Consider the following 19,086-nt stretch of genomic DNA (forward strand, 5'->3'; position numbering starts at 1 on the left):
TTATGGTGCGACAAGTCAGAGAAAAGCTTGACGCCTGGCACTGGAGACGAGGACAGAATCACAGCAGGCAACTTGTGACACTATCATTACAGTAGCTAAACAACAACAACAAGTAAACAAACTAACAGTTCTTCAGCCATGATTTATTGGCAGATATCACGATAGACAGCGGCTTACAATATGTCTCTTTTGTTCATTACAGTTCACGTAGCACTTTACACAAAATAATGTGCTAAACCAGAATTTGTTGCTTAGGCCTGTAGCCATTGAACAGTGCAATAACCCTCACATACGTACAGTTGAAGTCGAAAGTTTACATACACTTAGGATGAAGTCATTAAAACTCGTTTTTCAACCACTCCACAAATGTCTTGTTAACAAACTATAGTTTTGGCAAGTCGGTTAGGACATCTACTTTGTGCATGACACAAGCATTTTTGCCAACAATTGTTTACAGACCAGATTATTTCACTTATAATTCACTGTATCACAATTCCAGTGGGTCAGAAGTTACACTAAGTTGACTGTGCCTTTAAACAGCTTGGAAATTTCCAGGAAATTATATCATGGCTTTAGAAGCTTCTGTTAGGCTAATTGACATCATTTGAGTCAATTGGAGGTGTACCTGTGGATGTATTTCAAGGCATACCATCAAACTCAGTGCCTCTTTGCTTGACATCATGGGAAAATCAAAAGAAATCAGCCAAGACCTCAGAAAGAAAAATGTACACCTCCACAAGTCTGGTTCATCCTTGGGAGCAATTTCCAAATGCCTGAAGATACCACGTTTATCTGTACAAACAATAGTACGCAAGTATAAACACCATGGGACCACGCAGCCATCATACCGCTCAGGAAGGAGACGCGTTCTGTCTCCTAGAGATTAACGTACTTTGGTGCGAAAAGTGCAAATCAATCCCAGAACAACAGCAAAGGACCTTGTGAAGATGCTGGAGGAAACCGGTACAAAAGTATCTATATCCACAGTAAAACAAGTCCTACATCGACATAACCTGAAAGGCCACTCAGCAAGGAAGAAGCCACTGCTCCAAAACCGCAATAAAAAAGCCAGACTACGGTTGCAACTGCACATGGGGACAAATATTGTAATGTCCTCTGGTCTGATGAAACAAAAATAGAACTGTTTGGCCATAATGACCATCGTTATGTTTGGAGGAAAAAGGGTGAGGCTTGTTCGCAAATGGGTCTTCCAAATGGACAATGACCCCAAGCATACTTCCAAAGTTGTGGCAAAATGGCTTAAGGACAACAAAGTCAAGGTATTGGAGTGTCCATCACAAAGCCCTGACCTCAACCCTATAGAAAATTTGTGGGCAGAACTGAAAAAGCGTGTGCGAGCAAGGAGGCCTACAAACCTGAGTCAGTTACACCAGCTCTGTCAGGAGGAATGGGCCAAAATTCACCCAAAACGTTTGACCCAAGTTAAACAATTTGAAGGCAATGCTACCAAATACTAATTGAGTGTATGTAAACTTCTGACCCACTGGGAATGTGATGAAATAAATAAAAGCTCAAATAAATCATTCTCTTTACTATTATTCTGACATTTCACATTCTTAAAATAAAGTGGTGATCCTAACTGACCTAAAACAGGGAATTTTTACTTGGATTAAATGTCAGGGATTGTGAAAAACTGAGTTTAAATGTATTTGGCTAAGGTGTATGTAAACTTCCGACTTCAACTGTACATTATAGTCCTATAACAATGACATAAAGCAGTTACATACATCCACAACATATGCTGACATGTCTAGGAAGCTGTATGAATCCGTAAATGTGTTGCATGCATGCAGGGGGTTGGGTACAGAGAAAAGTACAACAAAACCACTGTGAACATGAGACTTTTGAAACATGACAATATAGAGCTCTATAGGCCCAGTCTAACAGTTCTCACTGCAAGTTTCATAGGGCTTCACAACTGTAGTAGGACCTATGATTTGATATGGAGTTCATTTAGGTTATAAGCAATACCGCTGAATGACAACTGACCACATCAATTAAATAAATCAATCAATTAATAAAATGAAAAGAAGCTAGATGTTCTCTAGTTAGTCTTATACAACTAACGTACATTAACATAAATTACTGCAAAATAAATCCCCCCCAAAAACAGTGACGCAAATAGAGTAGAGAAGGTCTTAGCCTGGACATACAGCTGTTAAGTAGCTGTCACAGAGACTGAAGGGGCGGGGTCTAGAACACATGCTGCTGCTTAGATAGGTTTGTGGAATGATGTCATAAAGGTGTAAGGACAAAGCCTTCTGATAGGCTGGATCCCCTAGTGATCTTCCCACTGTGCCTGTCGACGCTTGGATGGTGATCCCATTGGATCCCACGGTAAGTGATCCATCCAATCCTATGGCATCAGTTCCACAGGCCCTTCCTCCTCCCTGTCGGCCCGGTTGGCTTTGAGCTCCATCAGGGTGTGGGTGAAGTGTGCCCAGTCCTCACTGTGGGGCACTGCCAGCTGAGAGGAAAGACAGAGAAAAACAATGTATCCACTCACACTGGTATCCATACCCCCAATGGTATTTCATATACTAAGGATTATGTTTTAATCAATTACTGAGTCTTTGTCAAAATCAGATTGGCTGGTTTAGCCTCATGAGCAAATACAGTCCAGTATATGTACGGTTTTGTCTATGTTCTACCCTCAAGGAAAGAGGACACTACAAATAATACTTCTGGAGCTTTTAGTTGAAGCTTCATGCTGATCTTGTTAATCGTCAAGTGACGATCGTCGTTACACACTCATATCTATGTTTCATTCGTTACAAGTTCTATGTGACTGACTTCTCGTAACGTGTCATGGCGGAGCACTGCGGTGAAAGTCAAATGAGAAGCCCGCTTGGTTAGTTGCCGTGGCTGCCACCCAGGCTGTCACATACAGTTACCACTCTGCAGGCTATAATTAACCAGCAATAAGGAGGTGGGAGGGGACCGCGACCAAGCAGGGCCCGGTTGCATAAAACAAAGTTAATTTCCCCCTTAACGTTTCTTTAAATTTAACTCCGTTGCACAAAACATTTTAAGGTGAACTTCCCCCTTAAATTAAGTGAAAAAGTTAAGGGTGCCCATGAGGTCCCTTATCTGCATCATTCAGTATGGATATTAATGTAAACAGCATTTGTGGAGGTGAATGTTACTTTCATCTGCTCTGGTTAGCTTCAAAAGGAAAACATCAACCAGCTAGCTAGCTACTTAGCTAAACAATGGAAGGAGCACAATCCATGGCTACAAAGCTAGCTAGTTAGCTATATCAACTCTAAACTAGCTTGACTTACTAGAAAGTAATATAAACAAGTTGAGAAAAACGTAACTGTAAGAAACGTGGTTTATTATCTTCTGAAGCAATTTGGTTATCCTGTCTTGATTGTAGAAGTTCTATTTTGCAATCTCACAAAATTAAAGCGATCTCTTTGAGGAGACTTTAGCCAGTAAATGAGGCCATCTCCATGGTAACCAGATACTATTTTTGCTATACAGTTGGGGTCGGAAATTTACATGAACTTAGATTGGAGTCATTAAAACTCGTTTTTCAACCACTCCACACATTTCTTGTTAACAAACTATAGTTTTGGCAAGTCGCTTAGGCCATCTACTTTGTGCATGACAAGTAATTTTCCAACAATTGTTTACAGACAGATTATTTCACTTATAATTCACTGTGGGTCAGAAATGCACATACACTAAGTTGACCACTGCCTTTAAACAGCTTGGAAAATTCCAGAAAATGATGTCATGGCTTTAGAAGCTTCTGATAGGCTAATGGACATCTTTGAGTCAGTCGGAGGTGTACCTGTGGATGTATTTCAAGGCCTACCTTCAAACTCAGTGCCTCTTTGCTTGACATCATGGGAAATCAGGCAAGACCTCAGAAAGAAAATTGTACACTACAAGTCTGGTTCATCTTTGGGAGCAATTTCCAAACACCTGAAGGTACCACGTTCATCTGTACAAACAATAGTACGCAAGTATAAACACCATGGGACCACGCAGCCGTCATACCACTCAGGAAGGAGACGCATTCTGTCTCCTAGAGATGAACGTACTTTGGTGCGAAAACTGCAAATCAATCCCAGAACAACAGCAAAGGACCTTGTGAAGGTGCTGGAGGAAACAGGTACAAAAGTATCTATATCCACAGTAAAACGAGTCCTATATCAACATAACCTGAAAGGCCGCTCAGCACGGAAGAAGCCACTGCTCCAAAACCGCCATAAAAAAAGCCAGACTACGGTTTGCAACTGCACATGGGGACGAAGATCGTATTTTTTGGAGAAATGTCCTCTGGTCTGATGAAACAAAAATGGAACTGTTTGGCCACAATGACCATAGTTATGTTTGAAGGAAAAAGGTGGAGGCTTGCAAGCTGCAGAACACCATCCCAACCGTGAAGCACGGGGGTGGCAGCATCACGTTGTGGGGGTGCTTTGCTGCAGGAGGGACTGGTGCACTTCACAAAATAGATAGCGTCATGAGGTAGGAAAATTATGTGGATATATTGAAGCAACATCTCAAGACATCAGTCAGGAAGTTAAAGCTTGGTCACAAATGGGTCTTCCAAATGGACAATGACCCCAAGCATACTTCCAAAGTTGTGGCAAAATGGCTTAAGGACAACAAAGTCAAGGTATTGGAGTGGCCATCACAAAGCCCTGACCTCAATCCTATAGAAAATTTGTGGGCAGAACTGAAAAAGCGTGTGCGAGCAAGGACCTGACTCAGTTACACCAGCTCTGTCAGGAGGAATGGGCCAAAATTCACCCAACTTATTGTGGGAAGCTTGTGGAAGGCTACCTGAAACGTTTGACCCAAGTTAAACAATTTGAAGGCAATGCTACCAAATACTAATTGAGTGTATGTAAACTTCTGGACTACTGGGAATGTGATGAAAGCAATAAAAGCTGAAATAAATCATTCTCCCTACTATTATTCTGACATTTCACATGATTAGAATAAAGTGGTGATCCTAACTGACCAAAGACGAGGAATTTTTATTAGGATTAAATGTCAGGAATTGTGAAAAACTGAGTTTAAATGTATTTGGCTAAGGTGTATGTAAACTTCCGACTTCAACTGTATGCCTTCAAACTACCGTAAAACCCCTTATGTACAGTGCATTCGGAAAGTATTCCTCATCAATCTTTTGGGGCGGCAGGTAGCCTGGTGGTTAGAGCGTTGGACTAGTAACTGAAAGGTTGCAAGATCGAATCCCTGAGCTGACAAGGTAAAAATCAATTGTTCTGCCCCTGAACAAGGTAGTTAACCCACTGTTCCTAGGACGTCATTGAAAATAAGAATTTGTTCTTAACTGACTTGCCTCGTGAAATAAAGGTAAAAAATAAAATAAAAATCTACACACAATACCCCATAATGACAAAGCAAAAACGGGTTTTTAGACATTTCTGAAAATGTATTAAAAATAAAAAACAGAAATACCTTATTTAGAAGAGTATTCGGACCCTCAGGGGCATCTGGTTTCCATTTATCATCCTTGAGATGTTTCTATGACTTGATTGGAGTCCACCTGTGGTAAATTCAATTGATTGGACATGATTTGGTAAGGCACACACCTGTCTATGTAACGTCCCACAGTGCATGTCAGAGCAAAAACCAAGCCATGAGGCCGAAGAAATTGTCCGTAGAGCTCCGAGACAGGAATGTGTCGAGGAACAGATCTGGAGAAAGGTACCAAAAAATGTCTGCAGCATTGAAGAACACAGTGGCCTCATCATTCTTAAATGGAAGAAGTTTGTAACCACCAAGACTCTTCCTAGAGCTGCCCGCCCGGCCAAACTGAGCAATCGGGTGAGAAGGGCCTTGGTCAGGGTCAGGGAGGTGACCCGTTGGTCACTCTGACAGAACTCCAGAGTTCCTCTGTGAAAATGGGAGAACCTTCAAGAAAGACAACCATCTCTGCAGCACTCCACCAATCAGGCCTTTATGGTAGAGTGGCCAGATTGAAGCCACTCCTCAGTAAAAGGCACACGACAGCCCGCTTGGAGTTTGCCAAAAGGCACCTAAAGACTCTTAGAGAGAGTGAGAAACAAGATTCATGAGAAACAAGATTCTCTGGTCTGATGAAACCAAGATTGAATTCTTTGGCCTAAATGCCAAGCGTCACGTCTGGAGGAAACCTGGCACCATGCCTACGGTGAAGCATGGTGGTGGCAGCATCATGCTCGAGGGATATTTATTAGCGGCAGGGACTGGGAGACTTGTCAGGATCGAGGGAAAGATGAATGGAGCAAAGTACAGAGAGATCCTTTATGAAAACCTGCTCCAGAGCGCTGAGAACCTCAGACTGGGACGAAGGTTCACCTTCCAACAGGACAACGACCTTAAGCACACAGCCACGACAACGAAGGAGTGGCTTCGGGACAAGTCTCTGAATGTCCTTGAGTGGCCCAACCAGAGCACGGACTTGAAAATCGCTGGAGAGACCTGAAAATAGCCGTGTAGCGACGCTCCCCATCCAACCTGACAGCTTGAGAGGATCTGCAGAGAAGAATGGGAGAAGCTCCCCAAATGTAGGCATGCCAAACTTGTAGCGTCATACCCAAGAAGACTCGAGGCTGTAATCGCTGTCAAAGGTGCTTCAACAAAGTACTGAGTAAAGGGTCTGAATACTTATGTAAATGTGATATTTCAGTTTTTTTTTATACATTTGCTATGGGGTATTGTTTGTAGATTGATGTGGGAAAAAAACGATTTAATCAATTTTAGAATAAAGCTGAAACGTAACAAAATGTGGAAAAAGTCAAGGGGCCTGAATACAAAGTACTGAGTAAATGGTCTGAATACTTATATAAATGTTATATCAGTTTTTTATTATAAGTACATTCGCAAACATTTATAAAAAACAGTTTTTGCTTTTTCATTATGGGGTATTGTGTGTAGATTGATGAGGGGAAAAAAACAGTTGAATACATTTTAGAATAAGGCTCTAATGTAAGAAAATGTGGAAAATGCGCTGTATGCCCTTACCTAAATAAATATTTGAGGGGCTTTATGCAATGCCCTTAAACAATTCCCTTAGGTAATTATTCCTTAAGGTAAACCCTTAAGGAAAACGCTTAAGATGTTTTCTGTGACAAGGCCCAGAGCTTTTAGAGGACACCATGGGTCCTAAATGGCACCCTATCATCATTTGGGACGTAGCCTATAACTAACAGCTCAGCAGGACGCTTGCTAATCCACCTTTCCATTTCCCCATATGTTGCACTGTTGCCAGACCTTTTATTTAAAAAAAAAACAAAGTAACCTTTTCAAGGTCAGTTAAGAACAAATTCTTATTTACAAATGACGGCCTTACCTGGCCAACGCTGAGCCAATTGTGTGGCACCCTATGGGACTCCCAATCATGTGATACAGCCTGGACCCCTCTTGCACTGAGATGCAGTGCCTTAGACCACTGCGCCACTCAGGAACCCCCCAATCCATTCTAGTTTTAGAATTTTTTTAGGAGTTCGCTAACTTCACTCTCTTCAGGACAAAAAAAACACTTCAAACTTCACTGGAGGCTGCCAGAGAGAGGAAAAAGAGAGGAGAGAGGAGAGAGAGAGGAGAGAGAGAAGAGAAAGAAGAGAGAGAAGAGAGGAGAGAGAGGAGAGAGAGAAGAAAGAGAGAGGAGAGAGAGAGAGGAGAGAGAGAGGAGAGAGAGGAGAGAGAGAGGCGAGGAGAGAGAGAAGAGAGAGAGGAGAGAGAGAAGAGAGAGAGGAGAGAGAGGAGAAAGAGAGGAGAGAGAGGAGAGAGAGGAGAAAGAGAGAGGAGAGAGAGAGAGGAGAGAGAGGAGAGAGAGAGGAGAAAGAGGAGGAGAAAGAGAGGAGAGAGAGGAGAGAGAGGAGAGAGAGAAGAAAGAGAGAGGAGAGAGAGAGAGGAGAGAGAGAGGAGAGAGAGGAGAGAGAGAAGAAAGAGAGAGGAGAGAGAGAGAGGAGAGAGAGAGGAGAGAGAGGAGAGAGAGAGGCGAGAGGAGAGAGAGAGGAGAGAGAGAGAGAGAGGAGTTCCAAATGGTACCCCATTCCCTGGTCAAACTAGTGCACTAAATAGGGAATAGGATGCCATTTGGGACACAGATATGGAGAAACCACACGTTAAACCCAGCCTCTCTCCAATTACCACATTACAGAGGACTAAATTTAGAAGACACCCCACACACACAAAGCACAAACCAGAGCCCAAAAAGACTGTGGTAGAGGTAAAAGTAATGTGGATACCGTTTTAAAAGAACGAAGGATATAGGAAGAATAGTGGAGAAATTCAAATACAAACATCCATGGCAATGCTGCCTGACGGGTTAATAAACACACAGTAAAAGAGATGAACCATGTACTAGGCCCTTAAATGGAGCTTAGAAGACATTTTCCAAAAGAACGGGTTGTATACTTAAAGGCCCAGTGCAGTCGAAAACATGATCTCCTGTGTGTTATATGCACACTATGAGGTAGGAATAATACTGTGGAATTGAGAAAATGATAAGGCCGTTTTAGTGTTAGAGCTGATTGAAAAGAGCCTGAAATGTCCGCCTCTTTTGGTGGGATGGCGTTTTGACCTGCCTGGCAACATCACCAGGCGGTATACGTTAATAGACCAATAACAGAGTTTCAAAACTCTCTGCCAATAACCTTTCATTTCCAGGTTACATATCCCTCCCATTATGCTCGTCCAATTTAGGCCCTAACTCAGACCACTCCCAGACAGTCCTAGCAAAATTCTTGTTTGAGCTCTTTGCGAAGAAGATATTTTTGTTTGTTTTTGACCATTTTAATAAAATATAAAAAGAGTAAGGTTCTTAATTGTTTCCCAGAAATGATTTCATATTGAGATAAAAATGGCTGCATTGGACCTTTATGACTTACGACTCTACAGACTGTTCTTGTTACTCAGTAAAATGGCATTCTATTCCATACACAATGCACCCTATGGGCCCAGGTCAAAAGTAGTGCACTATGTAGGGTGCCATTTGTTCATATCATACCTCTCCTGCGTCGTAGATCCACAGACGGCCCTCCGAGTCACCCACGGCTACCTCCTTGCCCCCCGACCCCCAACGTACCCTGTTTAGGGCGCAGGCTCCCTCGATAGTCACACTGGCTGTGGGGACCTGGGGCACACAGGGTTTCAACAGTCAATTCATCAATTCATACATCCACCCATCCATCCAGTTTCACCTGCATAGTATATTCATTACAGTTTTACAAACATGCTCATTCCTAAGAACTGCCAAAGAGCAAGCGAAGGTGACAGTGGCAAAAAACTCAACACTACTATTTCAGGTTTCACTCATAGCGGTAGTAGTATAATAACATTAGCAGCAGCAGATTCTCAGACAGACTGAGGTCTTCATCCAGTAGACTATGGCTACTTCAGCTCCATGTGAAATAACAATATGAAACTTTTAATGAGCCATATAAATCTTCATAGAGTCCTCCACTACACTCAGGACAGCCTGGAGGCTATAGGCTGCTCAGGAGGAATGAACACAGATGATCCACGATGCGTCCCAAATTGCACCCTATTCCCTACATAGTGCACTACTTTTGAACAGGGCCCATAGGACTCTTGTCAAAAGAAGTGCAATGTAGGTAATAGGGTGCCATTTGGGACGTAGACCCATAGTAATAGCCTGATCCCAGATCAGTATGTGCATTAGCTATCGCAGTCCAGCCAGAGGGGTTGTCTAAAGCACAATCAAGATCTGGGACCAGTCTATATATGATTATGTCTGCTATCAGGGCCTGCTGAAGAACTATTGCACTTGACAGACAGGACTAGTTTATGACACATGTCGTCGTTGGAGACAGAAGCCTCGGCATCACGTCGGCTAATACGACAGCTTCCCCGCTCCAGAGCAGGGCTGACCACAGACTGGCTGCTATTAGACTGACTGGAAGCTTCCAGCAGACTAGCGGCTGTGTGTTTGTGAAGGGGAAATTAGAACCAGGCCCTCCACCACTAGGCTAATGCCATTATGATGACTGTTGCAACATTGTGGGCTCCTCGCATTCTATCTATCTAGCAGTGTTTGTGTGTGTGTGTGTTTGAGAGAGGCAGAGAGAGGGTGTGTGTGTGTGTATTTGTCTGCATGTGTGTGTGTCTCCAAATGTTTCTCATAAAGCACATTGTTGGAGAAGTCAGTCCATCCTTAATGAACTCTTCCTGCAGACTACACTGTTGCTGAAGGGCTGGGACGTGAGATAGGCTGAAGGAAGGAGTGGCTGAGTGGCACCCTATTTACTATATAGTGCACTACGTTTGACCAGGGCCCACTGTACACTCAATCCCTTTCCTTCTCCAGTCCCCTGTTAGAGACTGGGATTAAGGGTGTGTGTCTGTCCATCAGGCCTGGGCTCAAATAGCATTGGATATCTTTAGCTAGCTGTGCTTGAGTGATACAATGGAACCAATGGTATAGTCCCAAAAGGGCAAACCCCAAGGCCCAAATGTCACAGCTACTACCACGGCGCTGGATCGGGGGTAGGGGTTAAACATGGGAGAGAGGAATGGTGGAGAAAGGGAGAGGTAAAGACAGAAAGAGAGAGAGAGAGAGAATATCAATCATGGACCAGATATATAATTAAAGAGGAGGGTCTGTGGACATGGTATCCGTGGAAATGCCAAAAAGAGAGGGAGCGGTCGCCCCTTTCATCTCACTTTTGACCTGAGCCATGAAAGGGTGACCTCTGTGCCCCCCAGCGCCCCTCCTCGCCCCTCAGTAACTCAACGTAGACAGAGGGCAGTAGCCTCTGGGGGAGAGGGGCAGTGTTTTAGTTACTCCACCTTAGCAAGGTTTAGTTTGTTGTGACAGGACAGTAGTGGGGGGAGCCCTCCTACCTGGGAGAGACTAAGGCTGGGATTCAATCCAATGCATGTTATAGAGCAGTGACCTCATTTCATTTACGCTTGACCTGACATGCGCAGCGGTTACTGTGAATGTGATCTACGCAAACGTTGTGGAAAATGCCTTTAAAAGGTGTTCGGCTGTCTAGTGTGCTGTTCAATAAAGCGCCTTGAATTAAATCCTGGCCTAAGGGGACTTCTGTGACCAGCATCCCATTGACAGACCGACTAGCCAAAATCTAAAACCTAACCTTACCATAACCCTAACGTTAACCCCCTAACCTGACCGAATTTAAACCAATTCGGAAATTCAACATCGGTTTTCTGATCAGGCACATCCCCTCCTACCTATGGGTGAGGTACGTACTGCTACGTAGTGATTGTAGACTTGCCAAACAAGGCGAGGCAAAGACCAAGGACTGGGCTAGAAAGGCAACATACTGGCACCATGAGGTTACTGATGGAGTAACCTAGCAGAGCTTTACTCCAACAATACATGCCAGAAATAACTCTGAAATATCTCTTCAGTTGTGATCAATCACTATAGCTGCAACCCAAATGGCACCCTACACTCTATGTAGTGCATAGGGTGCCATTTTGGATTGACTCTGGTCAAAAATAGTAGACTATAGGGAATAGGGTGCCATTTGGGACGTATACATGATGACATGATGGATAGAAGCCAACAAGGGTCAAGTGAGATGATCAAATTGCTGCTCAGATCTAAAAGGTGTATTTTTATCTTGGGATCGAAGAAGAGGAAGAAGAGTAGTCTGTGGACAGCTGTGAGCTGGTGGGACAGGGTTGGAGTGGACGAGAACCTTATGGGGTTGTTGGAGGAGCGTTAGATGATGATTGTGAGAGCATTTGAGTACTGGTGTCACAGCTTTTGAGTGGGGAGGAGAGGGGAGTGTTAGGGGATGGTTGTGGGAACGTTGAGGGGGCGTTTGGTGGAGGAGATGGTTGTGGGAGCCTTTAAGCATTGCTGTCACAAGGTTTCAGTGGGGAGGAGAAGGGAGTGTTAGGGGATGGTTGTGGGAGCGTTGATGGTGCGTTTGGTGGGAGTGGGTGAGGAGATGTCACCGGGCTGATTTAGGGAGAGCTTGTGGGGAAGGGAACGCCCACACAAAGAGGTGGCTGCTGGGAATGCTGGTGTTGGGCTGTGTGGTTTGGCTCCAGTCCAACATGAGAGGCCCTGGGGACACGCTTTGACACACACGCAAAGACGGATACAAACACACAAACAAGCACAAACACACGGATGAGGACACACACACGCAATACTGTGACAAAGAATGAGACATGTCTTTCTCTCTCCATAACACACACACACACACACACACACACACACACACACACACACACACACACACACACACACACACACACACACACACACACACACACACACACACACACACTCAGAAACACAGTCACCTCTGTGTCATTATTGAGGTTCCACAGATCCAGCCGGCCAATCCCGTCCACAACGGCAAACATAGCCGGGTGCAGAGGGGACCACATGACATCATAGACGTAGTCAGCGTTGTCCTCAAAGGAGTACAGGGGTTTATTGTGCTGAAACACACAGAGAGAGATGGGAGCATGAGTCAGACAGGGAGGTAGAGAGAGAGATGATTTAGTCACATGCACAGGGTCCCAGATGTAGTTGCAGTGAAATACTTAAGGTGTGAACGAAACAAATGTTAAAAAGCTGCAGAGGGAGAGAGAGAGAGAGAGAGAGAGAGAGAGAGAGAGAGAGAGAGAGAGAGAGAGAGAGAGAGAGAGAGAGAGAGTGGGGGATGCAGTGAGAGCGAGAGGGGCAGAGAGAGAGAGATGCAGTGAGAGATGCAGAGAGAGAGAGGGAGGTGCAGAGAGAGAGAGAGAGGAAGATGCAGAGAGAGTGAGAGGGGGATGCAGAGAGAGATGCAGAGAGAGAGAGAGAGAGAGAGAGGAAGATGCAGAGGGAGTGAGAGGGGGGATGCAGAGAGAGATGCAGAGAGAGAGAGAGAGAGGAAGATGCAGAGAGAGCAAGAGAGAGGAAGATGCAGAGAGAGTGAGAGGGGGGATGCAGAGAGAGATGCAGAGAGAGAGAGAGAGGAAGATGCAGAGAGAGCGGGAGGGGGATGCAGAGAGAGATGCAGAGAGAGAGAGAGAGAGAGGAAGATGCAGAGAGAGCGAGAGGGGGATGCAGAGAGAGAGAGCGAGAGGGGGGATGCAGTGAGAGCGAGAGGGGCAGAGAGAGAGATAGAGAGAGAGAGATGCAGTGAGAGAGAGGCAGAGAGAGATGTAGTGAGAGAGAGGCAGAGAGAGAGGCAGAGAGCGAGATGGGCAGAGAGAGAGATGCAGTGAGAGAGAGAGGGAGATAGAAAGAGAGGGGCAGAGAGAGAGAGAGGAGCATAGAGAGAGAGGCAGAGAGAGATGCAGTGAGAGAGAGAGATTAATCTAGGACTAAATATCAGCAACACAGGAAGCTTTCACATAGCTGTGAACGAGCAGAGAGACAAAGCAAGAAGAGCATTCTATACCATTAAAAGTAACATTAAAATGGAAATTCCAATTAGAATCTGGCTCAAAATGGCAGCGAAGTATGGGGACCCCTCTCTAATAATGAATTTACCAAATGGGACAAACATCCAATCAAAATACTGCATGCAGAGTTTTGAAGTGCAAAGAAAACCTCCAAATAACTCATGTAGAGCAGAATTGGGCCAATAGCCCTCCTTATTAGAATAGAACAAATAAGCAACCCTGAAATATATCATCACACAGCCCTATAATGTCAAGAGATGAAACAAGAGAAGAGTCCCCTCAGCCGGTTCTGATGCTCAGATCACTAACCCAAACCAACTCCATAGAGCCTCAGGACAGCACTCAGAAAATATGGCCCAACCAAATCATCACAAAGCAAAAATAAAAATATATCACCTATTGGAAAGACACCACGAAAAATCTAAGTCAACTTCAATGCTATTTGTCTCTAAACAGACAGTACATGGTGGCAGACTATCTGACCACTGTGACTGATAGAAAACTGAGGAAAACACTGACTAGGTACAGACTCAGTGAGCAGTCTGGCTAGACACCGGTCGTCACAGACAAACCTGGCTGCCCAGAGAGGACAGTCTGGCTAGACACCGGTCGTCACAGACAAACCTGGCTGCCCAGAGAGGACAGTCTGGCTATAGAGACCGGTCATCACAGACAAACCTGGCTGCCCAGAGAGGACAGTCTGGCTATAGAGACCGTTCATCACAGACAAACCTGGCTGCCCAGAGAGGACAGTCTGGCTATAGAGACCGGTCATCACAGACAAACCTGGCTGCCCAGAGAGGACAGTCTGGCTATAGAGACCGTTCATCACAGACAAACCTGGCTGCCCAGAGAGGACAGTCTGGCTATAGAGACCGTTCATCACAGACAAACCTGGCTGCCCAGAGAGGACAGTCTGGCTATAGAGACCGTTCATCACAGACAAACCTGGCTGCCCAGAGAGGACTGTCTGGCTATAGAGACCGGTCATCACAGACAAACCTGGCTGCCCAGAGAGGACAGTCTGGCTATAGAGACCGTTCATCACAGACAAACCTGGCTGCCCAGAGAGGACAGTCTGGCTATAGAGACCGTTCATCACAGACAAACCTGGCTGCCCAGAGAGGACAGTCTGGCTATAGAGACCGTTCATCACAGACAAACCTGGCTGCCCAGAGAGGACAGTCTGGCTATAGAGACCGTTCATCACAGATAAACCTGGCTGCCCAGAGAGGACAGTCTGGCTATAGAGACCGGTCATCACAGACAAACCTGGCTGCCCAGAGAGGACAGTCTGGCTATAGAGACCGTTCATCACAGACAAACCTGCCTGCCCAGAGAGGACAGTCTGGCTATAGAGACCGTTCATCACAGACAAACCTGGCTGCCCAGAGAGGACAGTCTGGCTATAGAGACCGTTCATCACAGACAAACCTGGCTGCCCAGAGAGGACAGTCTGGCTATAGAGACCGTTCATCACAGACAAACCTGGCTGCCCAGAGAGGACAGTCTGGCTATAGAGACCGTTCATCACAGACAAACCTGGCTGCCCAGAGAGGACTGTCTGGCTATAGAGACCGGTCATCACAGACAAACCTGGCTGCCCAGAGAGGACAGTCTGGCTATAGAGACCGTTCATCACAGACAAACCTGGCTGCCCAGAGAGGACAGTCTGGCTATAGAGACCGTTCATCACAGACAAACCTGGCTGCCCAGAGAGGACAGTCTGGCTATAGAGACCGTTCATCACAGACAAACCTGGCTGCCCAGAGAGGACAGTCTGGCTATAGAGACCGTTCATCACAGACAAACCTGGCTGCCCAGAGAGGACAGTCTGGCTATAGAGACCGGTCGACACAGACAAACCTGGCTGCCCAGAGAGGACAGTCTGGCTATAGAGACCGTTCATCACAGACAAACCTGGCTGCCCAGAGAGGACTGTCTGGCTATAGAGACCGGTCATCACAGACAAACCTGGCTGCCCAGAGAGGACAGTCTGGCTATAGAGACCGTTCATCACAGACAAACCTGGCTGCCCAGAGAGGACAGTCTGGCTATAGAGACCGTTCATCACAGACAAACCTGGCTGCCCAGAGAGGACAGTCTGGCTATAGAGACCGTTCATCACAGACAAACCTGGCTGCCCAGAGAGGACAGTCTGGCTATAGAGACCGTTCATCACAGACAAACCTGGCTGCCCAGAGAGGACAGTCTGGCTATAGAGACCGTTCATCACAGACAAACCTGGCTGCCCAGAGAGGACAGTCTGGCTATAGAGACCGTTCATCACAGACAAACCTGGCTGCCCAGAGAGGACAGGCTGGCTGCCCAGAGAGGACAGTCTGTGCTCACTCTGCTCCAGGGGAGAGGTAGAGAAAGAACTGTATTTCCTATTACACTGTGACAAATACTCAGACCTAAGAGAATCTTTCTTTCCCAAAATGATCATTCAGTACAAATCATTTCAAACTATAAAAGATAAAATGTGCAGTTTTGGCAGCCAAATATGTGTCCTCCTGCCACAACCTGAGGGACGGCCAGTGCAATGTAATGTCAATAATATTCCCCATTTAGTTTTGGTTTTCATACCATGTCATGTGTCTTCTGAGTCATGTTGAGACTGGTCTACTACTACTGCTGCTTTAATGTATTATTATTCTCATTAATATTGTTGTTGTAGTTGCTGTTAATGGTAATACCATTTCCACTACTACTCCTACTATATTATATTATACTATATTATGATGCCTTTTTGCTGTTGGTCCCACCGTTGTTGTTATATGTGTACTTTGACAATGTAAGTAATATAACTTGCCATGTCAATAAAGTATAATGAATTGAGAGAGAGATGGAGTGTGGGAGAGAGAAAGAGAGGGAGGATGCAGTGTGAGAGAGAGAGAGCAGACTGAGTGGCGCTACTGCAGCCTTGGGGTTTGTCTGGGAAAGGTCTAATTAAAAAGCTTTGCACATTCACAGTGTCATAAAAAAACAGAAGACATGAAAGTCTCCCTCTCCAAAGGTGTACTGTAACCTTACTGGAACATCTGTCTGAGAGGAAGAATCAAAGAACAAACAGAGGGAGCGAAAGAGTGGGAAGAGAGAGAGAGCAAGAGAGACAGAAAGGGAGAGAGAAAATCCCCCATCTTCCCCTCCTCCCACGTCTGTCAGAGAGAATTCCAGAGGTTTGCTAAATGCATTCTGGACAGGTAGGGGAGTGGGAGTCAGGTAGACTAGGTTAGGACATAAAGACAGACAGCCTGGGAGGAATGTACTCTGTCTTTCCCCTCTCCTCTCCCTTCACCACTCCTCCCTCCTCTCTTCCCTGCCCTTCCCTCCCTCTCCCTTCACCACTCCTCCCTCCTCTCTTCCCTGCCCTTCCCTCCCTCTCCCTTCACCACTCCTCCCTCCTCTCTTCCCTGCCCTTCCCTCCCTCTCCCTTCACCACTCCTCCCTCCTCTCTTCCCTGCCCTTCCCTCCCTCTCCCTTCACCACTCCTCCCTCCTCTCTTCCCTTCCCTCCTCTCCCTCACCCACTCCCCTCTCTCTTCCTCTCTCCTCTCTCCCAGCCCAGCCAGGCGACAGCAATTATGAGAGTCTGTGAGAACCACAGGGAGGGACAGGAATGCACACACACCTGACCAGAGACACACACACACGACCAGAGACACACACACACACACACACACACGACCAGAGACACACACACACACACACACACACACACACACACACACACACACACACACACACACACACACACACACACACACCTGACCACACACACCTGACCACACACAGACACACACAAACACACCTGACCAGAGACACACACACACACACACACCTGACCAGAGACACACACACACACACACACACGACCAGAGAGACACACACACCTGACCAGAGACACACACACACACACCTAACCAAAGACACACACACACACCTGACCAGAGACGCACACACACACACACACACACACACACACACACACACATCTAACCAGAGACACACACACACACACACCTGACCAGAGACGCACACACACACACACACACACACACCTGACCAGAGACACACACACACACACACAGACACACACACACACACACACACAAACACACCTGACCACACACACACACACACACACACACACCTGACCACACACACACACACACCTGACCACACACACCTGACCACACACACCTGACCACACACACACACACACACCTGACCACACACACGCACACACACACACACACACACCTAACTGGAGACACACACACACACACACACACACACACACACACACACACACACACACACACACACACACACACACACACACACCTGACCACACACACACACACACACACCTGACCACACACAGACACACACAAACACACCTGACCAGAGACACACACACACACACACCTGACCAGAGACACACACACACACACACACACGACCAGAGAGACACACACACCTGACCAGAGACACACACACACACACCTAACCAAAGACACACACACACACCTGACCAGAGACGCACACACACACACACACACACACACACACACACACACACACACACACACACACACACACACATCTAACCAGAGACACACACACACACACCTGACCAGAGACGCACACACACACACACACACACACACCTGACCAGAGACACACACACACACACACAGACACACACACACACACACACAAACACACCTGACCACACACACACACACACACACCTGACCACACACACACACACACCTGACCACACACACCTGACCACACACACCTGACCACACACACACACACACACACCTGACCACACACACGCACACACACACACACACACCTAACTGGAGACACACACACACATACACACACACAACCAGAGACACATAACCGACCACAGACAGACACACACACACACACACCTAACCAGAGAGAGAGACACACACACACACCCGACCAGAGACAGACAGACACACACACACACACACACACACACACACACCTGACCAGAGAGAGAGCGACACACACACACACACACACACACACACACACACACACACACACACACACACACACACACACACACACACACACCTGACCAGAGACACACACACACACCCACACACCTGACCAGAGACACACACCTGACCAGACACACAGACACACACACCTGACCACACACACACACACACACACACACACACACACACACACACACACACACACACCTGACCACACACACACACACCTGACCACACACACACACACACACACACACACACACATACACACACACACACACACACCTGACCACACACACACACACACACACACGCACAACCAGAGACACACACACACACACACCCAACTGGAGACACACACACACACACACACAACCAGAGACACACACCTGACCAGAGACACACACACACACACACAACCAGAGACACAAACCTGACCAGAGACACACACACACCCGACCACAGACAGACACACACACACCTGACCAGAGACACACACACACACACCTGACCAGAGACACACACACACACACACACACACACACACACACACACCTGACCAGAGAGAGACACACTCACACACACACACACACACACACACCTGACCAGAGAGAGACACACACACACACACACACACACAC

The 19,086-nt window shown here is 46.3% G+C and overlaps 1 protein-coding gene across 4 annotated transcripts in view; it reads right to left on the reverse strand.

Annotated features, from left to right (window-relative positions):
- Nucleotides 1-1,644: 1,644 nt before the first annotated feature.
- dync1i1a (dynein cytoplasmic 1 intermediate chain 1a) overlaps nt 1,645-19,086 on the reverse strand; it is a 163,026-nt gene continuing 145,584 nt past the window's right edge. For all 4 annotated transcript variants that reach the window (XM_029732591.1, XM_029732589.1, XM_029732590.1 and 1 more), the window contains 3 exons: nt 12,301-12,441; nt 9,002-9,127; nt 1,645-2,488 (listed from right to left, as the gene is read on the reverse strand). In XM_029732591.1, coding sequence (XP_029588451.1) covers nt 2,378-2,488; nt 9,002-9,127; nt 12,301-12,441 — 378 coding nt within the window. In that variant the 3' untranslated portion in view covers nt 1,645-2,377. The remainder of the gene's footprint in view (nt 2,489-9,001; nt 9,128-12,300; nt 12,442-19,086) is intronic.

The sequence above is a fragment of the Salmo trutta genome, chromosome 34 (assembly GCF_901001165.1).
Source record: "Salmo trutta chromosome 34, fSalTru1.1, whole genome shotgun sequence".
NCBI classification, from domain to species: Eukaryota; Metazoa; Chordata; class Actinopteri; order Salmoniformes; family Salmonidae; genus Salmo; species Salmo trutta.